Below are 15,611 nucleotides of genomic sequence, written 5' to 3' on the forward strand. Positions count from 1 at the left end.
TGGACCACGCTGAAGGCACCACTGCCTCCCCACAACTGCAAATGGTACCTCTGCACTGAGAAAGGCAGAAGCCTTGATGAACTACGCTCCCATGCTGGAAATGTCCACCAGAAAGTGGACATTTCCACCTATAACCATCATTTCCATATAACCATCAGAAAGCCAAGCTACACATTATGCTAACTGCATCGCATATAGCCGAGCTTGTGTTTTAGTCTAGCGTAACTGCAGGTTCCAGGAAGGGGTGTGTGTGTGTGATTAAACCTTTCCTCCACCTGTTTTTTCTCCAAAATGTCACCACCCTGCCTGTGAAGGGGGAGGTGGGGGTGGTGTTAAAAGAAAAGGAAAAAAGTCTCCATTGGAGTTACTGGAGGCTTCCCCGCCCCCGCCTTTTTTTAACCTCCTTGCAGGAGGTTGGAATTTTGGGTGAAAAACAGGTAGAAGGAAGGTTTAATCTTCTCTTGCTGGAGTGTGCTCGTCCCAATCCAAATTGGGGTCATGCACAGTTACACTAGAGTAAAACAAAATACAAGCCTCCACTACACACTACATGATTAACATAACATGTAGTTTGGTCCAGAACGGTGTGATTTAGTGTAGCATGGACCCCCACTATTTTTGGCCAGTGACACCATCCAAAACAAGACAGCAGAGATGCACTAGGATTGCCTGATGGAACTGTAACTATAGCTAGCAGATGCAGGAGAATCCCAGAGAACACAGCCCTGTCCGTGGGGCCTAAGTGGCTGGGCAAAGGGGCTAGTGGGATGTGGAATGCCTGTACTAATTAAACTATCACACACATCAGGGGGAAAAAAACCATTTCAAGGACAGTGCCTTCTCCCTGTTCTAGGGCCTGATCAGAAAATATATCCATCCACGCAATCTCACACATATATGTGTGTATATAAGTACTAGGGCTGGGCAAAGAAATCACCCCCCTTCTACCTTTGCATAGCCTTTGGCTCCTTGCAAATTTGAGGACCAAAATTCTTTTAGCATGGAGGGGATAGATTTAGAATGTTATGGCTGGATGTTCCTGATCTCGCCTGACCTCGGAAGCTAAGCAGGGTCAGCCCTGGTTAGTACTTGGACGGGGAACCACCTGGGAATCAGGCTTCCTGCATTGAGCAGAGGGTTGGACTCGATGGTCTTGTAGGTCCCTTCCGACCCTATGATTCTATGATATGGTGAGCACGGCTCTCTCCTTCTTTTCTTTAACATTTTTAAAACCAAGCCACTCCAAGCAGCAAAGAGCCTCATTTGGCGCAGAGTGGTAGGCGACAGTATTGCAACCGAAACTCTCCCCACGACCTGAGTTCGATCCCAGCGGAAGCCGGGTCTCAGGTAGCCGGCTCAGGTCGACTTAGCCTTCCATCCTTCCGAGGTCAGTAAAATGAGTACCCAGATTGCTGGGGGAAAGGTAGTCACGACTGGGGAAGGCAATGGCAAACCACCCTGCTACAGTCTGCCATGAAAACGCCAGCGAAAGCGGCGTCCCTCTAGGGGTCAGTAATGACCCGGTGCTTGCACAGGAGGAATCTTTCCTTTCCTTTCCAAGCAGCAGCTTGGCTAAATAGATAGCTGGGCAGCCATTTTGTTTGTAAATGCAGCCAAGAGAGGAAGCAGGAGCTGGTATGATGCCGTGTGATTACGTACTGCCCTTCCCAGGGGAACAACACTATACAATCACATAACATAGATCCCAGTTCTCACTTCTTCTCTCGGCTCTATTTACAAACAAAACAGCAGCCAGCAGCACGGCTTGAATTTTAAAATGTTAAAAGGAGGAAGAAAAAAAGAAAACTGCCGTCAGTGAAAAACTGTAGGTACGCATGTCACTTGAAAACGTTCTTCTCCAAACATCTCTCTCTCTCTCTCTCTCTCTCACACACACACACAAAATTCGGCTCTCTTTTGGACTGAAAAAGTGAAGAACCTCTCAGTTTGGGAAACATTTCTACAGCCCATATGAGTTTTATTGTTGTTCACTAGATGGCAGTAGAAAACCATGAACAAACTCCATGCTTGCTTACAAGGTACAGGGCAAAACAATATTTGACACCCGTAAAGCAAAAAAAAAAAAGAAGTGCTTGAAACAGAAAGTACCTACACATCATCACCACTGTTTTTAAAAAGGTACAGTAAATCAGAACCTACTTTAAGGGAGGACACCGCTGCTCTGAAAATTGCAGACAGCCCTGAATGAAATACAGGGTTCCTGCATTTTAATAATACAAGTGGGAACAACATTTCTCCTGTATCTGGACTAAAGCTAGCTAAGATGTCTAGAAAGTAAAGTGAAATGTAAAGTGTTACCTTCCTTTGCTTTCTTATGTTCAAGCCTTTCTTTCTGTAAGGATTTTTCTAATCTTGTCCGGTGCTCATATACAACTGAAAAAGGAAAAGAAAATTGCAGGAAAATGAGTAGTCATTCAATAGGCAACTGAATGGACAAATATATATTGAGGGAGGGTAGAGGGGAGACCATGCATGGTGCCTCAAGCTCCAAGGCAGAAACGGTGGGATAAAAACTTAAATAAAATTTACAAAAACTGGATGTGTAACGAAGAGGAAAGAAATAAATCCAAAACAAAGATGGACGAAGCTTTGAGGCACTGTTGATGAAGATGCACAATTCATACAAATTATATAATCAGCTCAAGTTGGTAACAATGTGAGATTCTGGCAGGTATAGGTGACATTCATGCAGCTAAATGTTTCCCAGTGCAATTCCCGTGCAGCTGAATGCTTCCCTCCCTCCCACCCACCCACCTGCCACTTGAGAACTGCTGGATGTATAGTGATGGTTCGATACTCCAGCGATAAGACCAACTATATTGGTTCACACAGACACACAAACACCTCTCTCTCTCCCTCCCTCTCCACACTGGATATGCTGAAAATATCCTTCCAAATTCAGATATCCTCAGGCACTCACAGTCTGAGCTCTCTGTCCCTGGGGAGGAGAAGAAATAGTTCAACTGGTCAATTCTAACGTTCCTTTCATAAATTCCCTCCACACACAGAGGAAACACATTTAGGGGGAGAGGGATCATGCTGCTAGCCCTGATCCAGACACTTCCATGCCTCACTGGCACCCCCTTCAGACCTGCGCATGAAGAGTGCAAATTCTGAAAAGGGGTATTGTAACTGCTCTACACAACTGGGAATCCCGTGCAATTTGGGGGGGGGGGAGGAAGCACCTAAATACAGGTGCCTCTCCATGCAGAAGTCTCAGGTGACGTTGAGGTGAAGCTAGTGGTAATTAAATGAAATTTTACATCAAACTGCCTTCCTAAGTCAAGTGATTTAGGGCGCAATACTATGGGATTGCCACCTGAACAAAGGAAGCCACTGAAATTGGAGGTCTCTGAGCTTCCAAAGCCCCGCTGGCAGGTGGAAGGAGCGACAGAGACTATTTTGGCCTCCCCATTCTCCTTAACTGCATTTGTGACTACTCAGGCCACTGAGCCCAGTGCTACTGGGCAGGAGCGGAGAGCTTTGTGGTTCCAGCAAATCCATGGCCTCTCCCTTCCCTGCACACTTAGCCATCCCTAACATGTCCATCTGCTTGACAACACCTTGACAACAATGCCGTGATTACTCGAAGCCAACATGGATTTGTCAAAAACAAGTCCTGCCAGACAAATCTGATCTCATTTTTTGATCAAGTCACCTCCCTTGTAGACCGTGGGAATGCTGTAGACATCATATACCTCGACTTCAGCAAAGCTTTCGACAAAGTGCCCCATGATATCCTGATGAGCAAACTAGCTCAAAGTGGGCTAGATGAAACAACGATCATGTGGATCCACAGTTGGCTACAGAATCGGACTCAAAGAGTGCTTATCAATGGGACCTTCTCAAGCTGGGGAGAGGTAACGAGTGGGGTACCGCAGGGCTCAGTCCTGGGCCCAGTGCTCTTCAATATTTTTATTAATGACTTGGAGGAGGAGGTGCAGGGAATGCTGATCAAATTTGCAGATGACACAAAATTGGGTGGGATAGCTAATACTTTGGAAGACAGAAACAAAATTCAAAGTGATCTGGATAGACTGGAGTGCTGGGCAGAAAACAACAGAATGGCATTTAATAGGGACAAATGCCAAGTTCTGCACCTAGGAAAAAGAAACCAAATGCACAGTTACAAGATGGGGGATACGTGGCTCAACCACACTACGAGCGAGAAGGATCTTGGAATTGTCGTCGATCACAAGCTGAATATGAGCCAACAATGTGATGTGGCTGCAAAAAAGCCAAATGCTCTTTTGGGCTGCATTCATAGAAGCATCGCTTCCAAATCCCGGGAAGTACTAGTTCCCCTCTACTCAGCACTGGTTAGGCCTCATCTGGAGTACTGTGTCCAGTTCTGGGCACCACACTTTAAGAAGGATGCAGACAAGCTGGAGAGGGTTCAAAGGAGGGCAACAAAGATGATCAGGGGACTGGAAACAAAGCCCTATGAAGAGAGACTGAAAGAACTGGGCATGTTTAGCCTTGAGAAGAGAAGACTGAGGGGAGATATGATAGCACTCTTCAAGTACTTGAAAGGTTGTCACAGAGAAGAAGGCCAGGATCTCTTCTTGATCATCCCAGAGTGCAGGACACGGAATAATGGGCTCAAGTTACAGGAAGCCAGATTCCGACTGAACATCAGGAAAAACTTCCTGAGTGTCAGAGCAATACGGCAATGGAACCAATTACCTGGGGAGGTGGTGGGCTCTCCCACACTGGAGGCCTTCAAGACGAGGCTGGACAGCCATTTGTCAGGGATGCTCTGACTTGGATTCCTGCATTGAGCAGGGGGTTGGACTCGATGGCCTTGTAGGCCCCTTCCAACCCTACTATTCTATGATTCTATTCTATGATTCTATGCTCTCCTCCCAAGGTAATGACATTAACCTCTGGAGAGGAAGCCACTGCCGAACTTTCAGTGGTGGCTGAGAAGGGCAGGGGTGAGTGCGGGGGGAGGGGAGCCCCACATGGATTTCCCCCACAAACGTCATAGCGTTGTTTATGGCCATGGGGGTGGAACTTCCCAGTATCCTACAGACCTTCAGACGCCATCTTGTGACCACAGGATTGAGCTCTTAGTCTATCTTTACTGCATGCTAGCATTACGAGGAAAAGCTATTCATATTTAAAGAAGGGAAATTCATTCTCTTGTTTCTTAGCACATTTTGTACTCACATTCTTTTGCTGAACCCACTTCTACAGCTCAGAGAGCCATCAACAGTGAAAGGAAGAGATATGGATATGTAGCAATATTGATTCCCATGTTAACTGGGGGAGAAATGGTGTTACACATGTGGAAACCTACTTAAAATGGCCCAGTGGATTTTTGTGTACCATCCTGTAAAATGGAAACATGCATAATTTAACAGCAAACAATGTGCCTCTGAGCATATTTTGAGAGCCTTTGCCTCTTTGCTGCATGAAGGCTCAAGCCCAGAATCTCAAGAAAGTTGACTGACTACATGAAGTCCAACAGTGGAATGCCAAAATTCAAAATAAGGCTGTTTGTGTCCTTTTATTTTGTAACAGAGCCAGAGAAATACCACAGAAAATACAGAAATACTTTTTTGAATCACAGATTACTGCATAGCTTAAAAAAACACACACCAACTATAACATCCAAGCTTTTAAAAAACTGTCTAAACTACAGGATTGTTCAAGATGATGCAATCTTTTTAAAAGATTGATAGGTTTCTTGTGAAATGTATATAATGTAAGGAGGTTTTCTCCTTGTGTACATAATACAAAGAAAGAGACTAAAGGAATGCAGAATTCTGAAATATAAACAGGCAAGATCATTTGACAGAAAAAATAAACAGCAGCCCCAAGGGTGCTAAACTGTAACAAGCATGGAATTGATGCCAAGTGGTATGGTAATAAATCCAGAAAAGTCAGAATTTTCATTCTGATTGCGCATTCTTGCCACCCTTTAACTGAGGCACAAGTGAAGGAAGAGAACTATCCCAATGGAATAGAAAATTAAAAGCTTTTTCTTTCCTCATCTCCTGCACAAATGTGACCTGACTGTAAAGTATCACGTTGTGTGCATAATTCACTCAGAGCCTGCGGGGAGCACCCTCTACCACCACGGAGAGAAAAGCACCGTAAAATGTGATGATGGCCACCAACTTACATGGTTAAAGGGGGACTAGACAAATTAACTGAGGATAAAGCTATCAGTGGCTACCGCTGGTTGGCCACTGTGTGAACAGAATGCTGGATTAGATGGACCCTTGGTCTGATCCAGCAGGGCTCTTCTTATGTTCTTACGGCTAGTAGTCAAGATGGCTACGTACTACCTCCAGCATCTGAATACCAGTCTCTGGAAAACAACAGCAACAGACAGTTATTGGCCTCATATCCTGCTTGTAAGCTTCCCAGTACCATCTGATTGGTCACTCTGGGAAACAGCATACTGGATTAGACAGGCCTTTGGTCTGACCCAGCAGGCTCTTCTTATGTTCTTATGACCTGACGCCGGAATAACGAGATGTGCACCGATTCACCACAATAACCCAGAAGGGGATTATCTGGTCATCACCCCTGTAGACTTCATCAACTGTTCCCACGGGTTTCAATCGAATTTAAGCAAGCAGTGTGCAGGATTGAAGCCACAAGTTATTAAATGCCATCTTGTCAAGGACTATTCAGTTCCACTTACACAATCCCAACTTAATTCTAACAACTCAGCTTGTCCCAAATCCACAAACCATTTTCATCCTTACTAGCCCAAATTAACAAGATGCTAGCTGGAATTATCCAGCGCTGCTTTGTTTCCAGGCCTCCATATACGGAACTTAACTCAGTTAAGCAACAGATATGAGGTGCCATTTCTGCTCAAAACATTTCACCCCGCTCAGTGCTCTGTCTTCCAGATGCAGCCTCCTTGATGCTACATGGAAATTCACAAACCGGGCACGACGACAATATCGCTCAGTTTTAACAAAATGAATTAAGTGAGCAACAAGTTTTATAATGTTATATCTGATCAAGAAAGAAAGATACTCTGAATATGACAAGGTGATTACCCCTTTTGAAAAATTATTGGTAACCTTTATTTATGCAAACTTGGACTGCAAGAAGATCAAACCAGTCCATACTCCAGGAAATAAAGCCAGACTGCTCACTTGAGGGAAGGATGTTAAAGGCAAAACTGAAGTACTTTGGCCACATCTTGAGAAGACACGATACCCTGGAGAAGATGCTGATGCTAGGGAATGTGGAAGGCAAAAGAAAGAGGGCCAAGGGCAAGATGGATGGATGATAATCTGGAGGTGACAGACTCGACCTTGGGGGAGCTGGGGGTGGCAATGGCCGACAGGAAGCTCTGGAGTGGGCTGGTCCAGGAAGTCACGAAGAGTCGGAAGCGACTGAGAGAATAAACACCAAATGTATTTTCTGCTTTTGTCTCTAGCTTGCTTATAATCACCTAATGGCAAATTTCCCACAGTTTCCATACACTTTTTTTTAAACTGAAGATGCCAGGGATGGTTCTCTACCAGTGAGCTATAGGCCTCCCTCTCTAAAACCCAAAGCAATAACTATTAATGATTTATTGAATAAGGCTATTTACTCTGAATACAGTGCTGTGTGCACTCTAGAAAAATCAGGTCTCAAGAGTGTGCAAAGTATCAGCCTTTGACATTTATAGCTCACTACATCACTGTAGCCATAGCCTCCAAGTGTTACAGGATGGTGAACAATAAAACCTACTAAGATAAAATTCTACTTTAATTGCTGTTTTAAAAAAACTAAAAACTAAAAAACCAAATGCACATCAATATTATTTTTATTAAGGATTTATTCTTCCAAGCTTTATGTTAGAAACATGTCGTCGTCGTCCCCCCAGCTGTTTTTATGCAGCTTTAAAAAACAGATCCACTGTATAAGCAGAATCTCTGTTCTCCCAAAATTTTCCACTTGGCAAAAGAAATTCTCAAAAACCAAGAGGTTATTCATCATCCCTTCTGCATTCTCTCCTTTTCCTTCAAAAAGGGGTGGGCAAGTTGTTCCACAGAAAGGGCACTATTAGAAACTTGTGTGCTGTAGATTCATATAATTAATGTTCTGTGTATATCAGATGCCAAATTATAGTGGGTGGATATACTATACCACATTTAGTCTTCCACATCCTTATTATGAAATGACAATCAAATTGACATGACTTTTTGAAAAAAAGGATGAAAAATTGTTCAAGGAGGAATTTCAAGGATAGGTCTATTGATTGCTATTGCTAGGAAGGCCTTATTCAGAAGCAAGACACCTCTAACTAGGAACATGGGGCAATATCCAACTGTGTCATTCTGTTAGTATGAATGATATTGCTCAATGGGCTGCACAAGCACAAATCTTTTCATTGCACAACAGGCTGCACTGGTTGCACAATGGTCTGCAAAACAGTAATGTGCAACTGGTTGCGCAATAGGTTGCACAAGCAGCATAATACACAGTGGCTGTGCACCTGCTTGCGCAACCGTGCTTGCGCAACCGTGCTTGCGCAACCATAACTTTAGTTGGATTCTCCTCTTGTGCATACTTCAGAACCTAGTTCAGAACCACAAACTAGGTTCTGAACTATGCACAAGAGAAGAATCCAGCTAAACGTATGGTTGCACAAGCATGGTTACGCAAGCAGATGCACAGCCACTATGCATTGTTTGTGCAACCTATTGTGCAACCAGTGGCGCATTACTCTTGTGCAACCTGTTGTACAACAGAAAGGTTTGGTGGAGCTCCATTCATGCTATTTGAGTTTGTGGAATGACACAGTTGGATACTGCCCATAGGAAGCTGCCTTATAATGAGTCAAACCATTGGTCTATCTAGCCCAGTACTGTCCACACTGAGTGGTAGTGCCTCTCCAGGGTTTCAGGTAGGAATATTTTTCTAACCCTACCTGAAGATGTCAGGGATTGAACCTGGAACCTTCTGCATGCAAAGCAGGGTCTCTACCATTAAGGCAGTGCCTTTCTGTTGCCAGGTCCTGGGGACAAACAAGGGATCTCCTTCTTGTAAATGTCCCATGTGTAACAGGCTGGCCACTGCTGGAGAAAGAAAATACAATCTAACAAGATGGGTCATTACCAACTCATTGGGACTTAAGTAAGCCATGACCAAGGCACATTCCATTGCTTTCAGTGAGATGCGAGTCAAATTAAGCTTTGCTAAATTGTGTCCAGGATGCTAGATTACATGGGCCATTGGTCTGTTCTAGCAACTCACTTCTTAAGACCTTAACAATGCAATCCTATGCATGTCTATTCAGAAGTAAGTTACATTGAGTCCCATTAAGTTTGCACAGGATTGCAGCCTAAACCCCTCAAGGCTTCAAAAAGTCTGAATACACCGAGAACAGACAGACAACTTATGCTTATATAAAGCATTAATTTAGCAGCAACAGTTGTGCCAGTGCTCTACAGAACAGAATGCCCTTCCAATGACTGTTTACCACTTGTTCACTACATTTCATCTGATCGTGGGTTCCCTGCAAGCAAATTGTCTATAGGATCTGGCCGCATGGTGAGATTTTTGCCACATTTCCTCTTTCTTAGATAGCTGATGGATTGCAGTTGCATTGCAAAATTGCTCTACTATATGTAACAGCATGATAAAGTTTTCAGCAGCTACGAGATGTCAGAAATGACAGGAAGGATGGTCTGAAACGATGCCATAAGGTTTTATGCGGTGGGAGATGAAATCATGAATGCTTGAAAACATTGTGAGGTGTGGGTTTTTACAATTATTCAGCGTTTTCCCCCAGCACATTTTAGACATTTTAAAAGTCTAACCACAAGGGACAAAAACATACTCTTGTTTGTTTGTTTGTTTTTTGCTTTAAGGTGGCAGGATCAGGATTCTAACAGGAACTAGAAATCCAAATGCACATGTGTCTGGGACTACACAACCGCAAAAGCAGGCAAACTTCTCGCTTGCAGTATCTACTTGGTTTTAGGAGAACCCTGAGATCCACCAACAACAGCCTGCTGCAAAACAGATACATGTGGACCTCACAGTCCTTTGACACAAACATCTACTCCTGGTTACCCCAAGCTTTCTTCATTTTGTAACTTAGGAGGGAGGAGGGAGTCATCTTGTTGCTGCTAAACTGTTAAACAATTGCTAGTTAAAAATCCTTGCTCATCTACTAGAAATCACCCAGAGAGCTACCAGCTGACCCAAATCTACCGTCTGCCCACGTCTTGCTTAGTCCTACTTTAAAATGGAACAACACAGCATGTGAGCAGACATATGAAATATTTTATATAATTTCATTCAAGCATAACAGGGTACATTAGTTCCAATCTATAACAATGAACGAATGAATGAATGAATGGAGGTACTTTTTGTGTTGGCAATCTGTTTGACAGCACATCTTCCTTACTGTGATACCAAAGTTTGGTCTTCTAAGAAGCTGGGAAATTACCTAATCCTAACGTTTTAAAATTCTGAGATATAAGTATTTTTCTTGGCTCTGTCCTTGTCTCCAACAGATTAGTGCCAGAGAGGAAACCTCAGAAAGAGATGTGGTTGCCACTATCTAAAATGGTTAACTGTTCAATCTATTTCCTCAATGCGGTTCTGCTACAAGCCTATTAACTCAGCTCTACAATGTTTTTACAAATTCATCTCATCAAAGGTTATTTATTATTATTATTATTATTATTATTAAGATTAAGATTGATTTGATCCCTTGGTGAAATGTTTTCACCACGGCCAAAGCATCGCTCCCGTGGACTATTTTGGAATGTATAAAAAGCAGAGAAACACAAGTCCAGACCTCCCTTGGGAGTGTGGAGCTAGTACTGCAGTCCTTTGTAGCCATGCCATTATATTTTTAGGTATCATATTCAGTGACGTGGGGCAGAAAATCTTCCGAAACGGAAAATCTTCCAGTGCTTTATTTTTCCACAGAAAGTTTTCCATTTCATAAGGTTGTTAAAGGGTGCCAACTGCAAACAAAATATTCGGCAAGTATGGCAGATTCAAAGTTGTAGATGAGTGGTTGTGAACATCACACACAGTTCTTTGGGTTGCTAACACTTATTAGTGTCTCAGCTGTTGAGTGTCTCAATAAACTGTTTGTTTTTTCTTAAATTTAAACAATGTAAGGGAAGTACACACCACTGTCTTTAAAATTCTACAATTATTCCAATTAAATAAAGTCTACATAATACATCATTTAAATTACATTAAGTGTGAATATTTTCCCTCAAATATTACAGGTCAAATAGTACTGGGACAAAAAATTAACATGGGGTACTTTTTTAGCCTTGTTGTTTACTAAATACAAGTAAAAAAAAGCATGCTAAATTAGATCGCATCCAAAAAAATTCCAGTGCAAAATGGACATGTTGGCATGCACATTACACTATGCAAATTTTCTGGAAAATGTTCCAATTCAAAATGTTCCAAAAAACCTACATCAGTAATCGTACTGATTTGAATTGTCAACATCATATATTCTTGTAACATTAACCATATGAATTGAATGACCTATGGTTGATTTCTCATAACTGTGGGTACACCTTTTCAATCTAACTTTATACATTTGGAATAATTTATAGAGCTGAAAAGCATCAGGTCTTCTGACACACAGACCCCAAGATTCAGAGGATCGTAGCCTGGGAGCTATAGGGTAGCACCTGTGTCTCAGTGTTGATCCTGAGGGACATGGAAGGGGGCATCAAATGGCAAAAGTTATCAAGCCAAGCAGAAAATAGCCTGCCCCTTGGTTCTGCTCTGTCCCCCTGAGATCTCATTCCTTCCTCTAGAGATCTGAGAAGAAGGCTTAAATACCTAAGACTTCAGGTCAAAACCGCAAGACTTGATAAGCCTATGGATGCACACAATTATCTGCTCCAAGGTGCCAGAAAATGATAGAAACAAATCATAGAATCATAGAATGCAGGAATGTAAGTCAAAGCATCCCTGACAGACGGCTGTCCAGCTTCATCTTGAATGCCTCCAGTGTGGGAGAGCCCACTACCTCCCTATGGAATTGGTTCCATTGTTGTATTGCTCTAACAGTCAGGTAGTTCTTCCTGATGTTCAGCCGGAATCTGGCTTCCTGTAACTTGAGCCCATTATTCTATGTCCTGCACTCTGGGGTAATCGAGAAGAGAACCTGGCCTTCCTCTCATATGACTGAGTTACCATGTGGATTCCCCAGGCTGGCTTCTGTAAGATTTCATAGAATCATAGAACAGTAGGGTTGGAAGGGGCCTACAAGGCCATCGAGTCCAACTCCCTGCTCAATGCAGGAATCCAAGTCAGAGCATCCCTGACAGATGGCTGACCAGCCTCGTCTTGAATGCCTCCAGTACGGGAGAGCCCACCACCTCCCTAGGGAATTGCTTCCATTGTCGTATTGCTCTAACAGTCAGGAAGTTTTTCCTGTTGTTCAGCCGGAATCTGGCTTCCTGTAACTTGAGCCCATTATTCCGTGTCCTGCACTCTGGGATGATCGAGAAGAGATCCTGGCCTTCCTCTCTGGGACAACCTTTCAAGTACTTGAACAGCGCTATCGTATCTCCCCTCAGTCTTCTCTTCTCAAGGCTAAACATGCCCAGTTCTTTCAGTCTCTCTTCATAGGGCTTTGTGTCCAGTCCCCTGATCATCTTGGTTGCCCTCCTCTGAACCCTCTCCAGTTTGTCTGCATCCTTCTTAAAATGTCATGCCCAGAACTGGACACAGTACTCCAGATGAGGCCTAACCAGTGCTGAGTAGAGGGGAACTAGTACTTCCCGGGATTTGGAAGCTATGCTTCTATTAATGCAGCCCAAAAGAGCATTTGGCTTTTTTGCAGCCACATCACATTGTTGGCTCATATTCAGCTTGTGATCGACAACAATTCCAAGATCCTTCTCGCTTGTAGTGAAGTTGAGCCACGTATCCCCCATCTTGTAACGGTGCATTTGGTTTCTTTTTCCTAGGTGCAGAACTTGGCATTTATCCCTATTAAATGCCAAGTTTCTACAATGGGACCCTCAAGTTTTAAATGTGGCACTGTTTCTTTCAGATAAGTACTGAATTTAGATAAGAGCTACTAGTCTCTGAATTATTTAATTGCCCATTACTAGAGCATTCATTAGCAGGGTGCTCCATAAAAGGATTTTTTAAAAGCTATTTTCCTTCTTGGGCAATCAGTCCAAGCAAATGCAAAAGCCATACAACTGATTGCATTCTCATCCACCGATAGAAAGATAGACGCATTGCCAAATATTCTTTAAATATTCACCAACATAATCTATCTATTTGAGGTAGCTAGAGCTGGACTGAGAATTTTGCTCCGGTTTTATTAGCAATGGGGGGGGTGTTCCCAGGAATGTCCCAGGGAACAACTCTACATCATCATGTGACATCAGTCCCAGGGGCATTAGTGGCTAGATTTTCAAGTACTCAGCAACCGGACCTTTTTAAAACATAAAAGAAAAGGGACCAAGTCCTCAAACCACCTTGTAAAGGTAGGTAGTACCCCAAAGCAAAGGTCATATGACTTTTGTCCCCACACCCCAGAGTCTCCAAAATTCTCCCTTCCCATACCTTTACCTGGGACAAAGCTGGAGCAAAGGTGATGGGGGATTTTCTGTCCATCCCAGGTGGTGGGTATCTTCCCCGTTCCCTCCCCCACCCCAACACCCCTTATGTCCAGGGCACCGTGGAGGATACAAAATGGTGACCAAGCTGCCAATACAGTTGCTGCTGCTGTTAAATAAATAAATAGATAGATAGATTTGTACCCTGCCTTTCTACCAAAAATGGCACTAAAAATGGAACCTGCAGTGGCAGCAAAAAAAAATCCCAAAAGCCTCAGGAGAAAGGAAAGGAGCAGTGCTGCTGCCACTGCTAATGGTGGGACCCACTCCTGAAAAACTGTTGGGATAATTTCTCCTCCACCTGGAATATTCAGTGAAACAGTCTCCACACATGCACACCCCAGTTTTGCCACCCACACATAGTGTGGAGAATTTCAAGACACCTCTTTTGCTCATTTCTGGAAGACATGGTCAGGTGACCTGGCAAGCAGTCTACTGGTCACTGCCGCATAAAACTGTCAGCCCTCCTTAGTCTGAGAAATTAATTCTCCGATAAGTTTACATATACATTTCTGGACTGGGTATCCAGACATCCCCCATATTCAGCCTCTTCCTTTGCATCTCATTCTAATCCCTTGTTTTCCTATCACACTTGTACACACCTGCCCATATTCCACAAAAGCCCTTTTCAAAACTTAGATAAAAGAAACGCTCCATAAAACATTCTTTCCGTCCACAATATTCAGTACTTAATAACAAAAGAGCATCTAGGCTACAGTTCAGGTAATTTTTCATGGGCATGTCAATACATTAGGATGCCTAATGCATGTAATTAGTAAAGCATTGACAATGGCCTGCACAGGGAGCTAGCCTTCAAGCACTACCCAATAATTAGCTTGTTAATTGGCTCCTTCCAGGGATGAAACTAAGCTGCTGGAGATCAAGAACCAACCCTATTTGGCATTTAATCAGAAATATTAATGCAGGGTAAAAAAAAAAACTGGCTGGGATGGCAACACATTTTTACACTCTTCTTATATAATCAATTATACTAGAACAGTTTAACGTTTTGAAATTACAACAGAACACCCTCTGTCTATAACACCCAGAAAACAATAAAAAACACTGTTTTGATGACATTTTTCACAATGAACTTACATTTTTATGTTGATTTTGTTACAAACTCACTTTAAGTGCAGCAATTGCAGAAAAGGAGTATACAGACACAGTTCCAGTTCATACACAAAATGACAACCCGGGTTGTTTTTTAAACCCTGGGATGTCACAAACGAGCCACCATGACTCAAGTGCGCCTGCTTGGTTCATCCTGCCAGTGGGAGCAGCTAAACAAGCCAGGGATGCTCTGCCTGAATCCAGAACTCTGGCTTGTCTCTCCTGAGAAGCCAGAGTTGAAACTCAGGGTGCTTGTTGTGGGAGAGCCAAGCCACAGTTCCAGGTTCAGATGACACAATCCCATACTATTGGCCATGCTAGCTGGGCCTGATGGGAGTTGTAGTCTAAAACATCTGGAGAAGACAAGGATGCCTATCCCTAGTCTACAAGAGATGCCAATTATTGCAGTAAGATATCTCACAGAGGCAGTAGACACAGAGGGTAGTATCCAATGTTAGTCCTACATAGAGTCTTACTCACTGAAATGAATGATACTTAATTTAGTCCCAACTAAATTAAGTCCCATTCATTTCAATGGGTCTACTCTATGTAAAACTAAAATTGGATACTACTCACTGAAATAAAAATCAAAATCAGGGGCAATGTCCTTAAGTGTTTAGCACTGTCACTTTTCCTGCTTAACATCAAACATTTATTTAATATCAAACAGTAAAGCTCTTAGGAACAGAACATAAGAAGAGCCCTTCTGGATAAGACCAAAGGTCCATCTAGTCTGGCATCCTACTTCTGACATTGGCCAATCAGATGCCTCCAGGAAGCCCACCACCAGGCCACAAAAGCAATGACTCTTTCAGTTCATCTCCCGCAACTGGTATTCAGTGGCACATTCCCTCTGAATTCCATACAGCTATCATAACTAATAGC

At 43.1% G+C, this 15,611-nt stretch overlaps 1 protein-coding gene across 5 annotated transcripts in view; it reads right to left on the reverse strand.

Moving 5' to 3' along the window:
* GOLIM4 (golgi integral membrane protein 4) overlaps positions 1-15,611 on the reverse strand; it is an 80,305-nt gene that overhangs the window by 50,139 nt on the left and 14,555 nt on the right. For all 5 annotated transcript variants that reach the window (XM_084847460.1, XM_084847463.1, XM_084847461.1 and 2 more), the window contains one exon: positions 2,320-2,394. In XM_084847460.1, coding sequence (XP_084703586.1) covers positions 2,320-2,394 — 75 coding nt within the window. The remainder of the gene's footprint in view (positions 1-2,319; positions 2,395-15,611) is intronic.

Source organism: Heloderma suspectum, chromosome 3 (assembly GCF_057233095.1).
Source record: "Heloderma suspectum isolate Gila_16-S chromosome 3, 16-S_ref, whole genome shotgun sequence".
NCBI lineage: Eukaryota > Metazoa > Chordata > Lepidosauria > Squamata > Helodermatidae > Heloderma > Heloderma suspectum.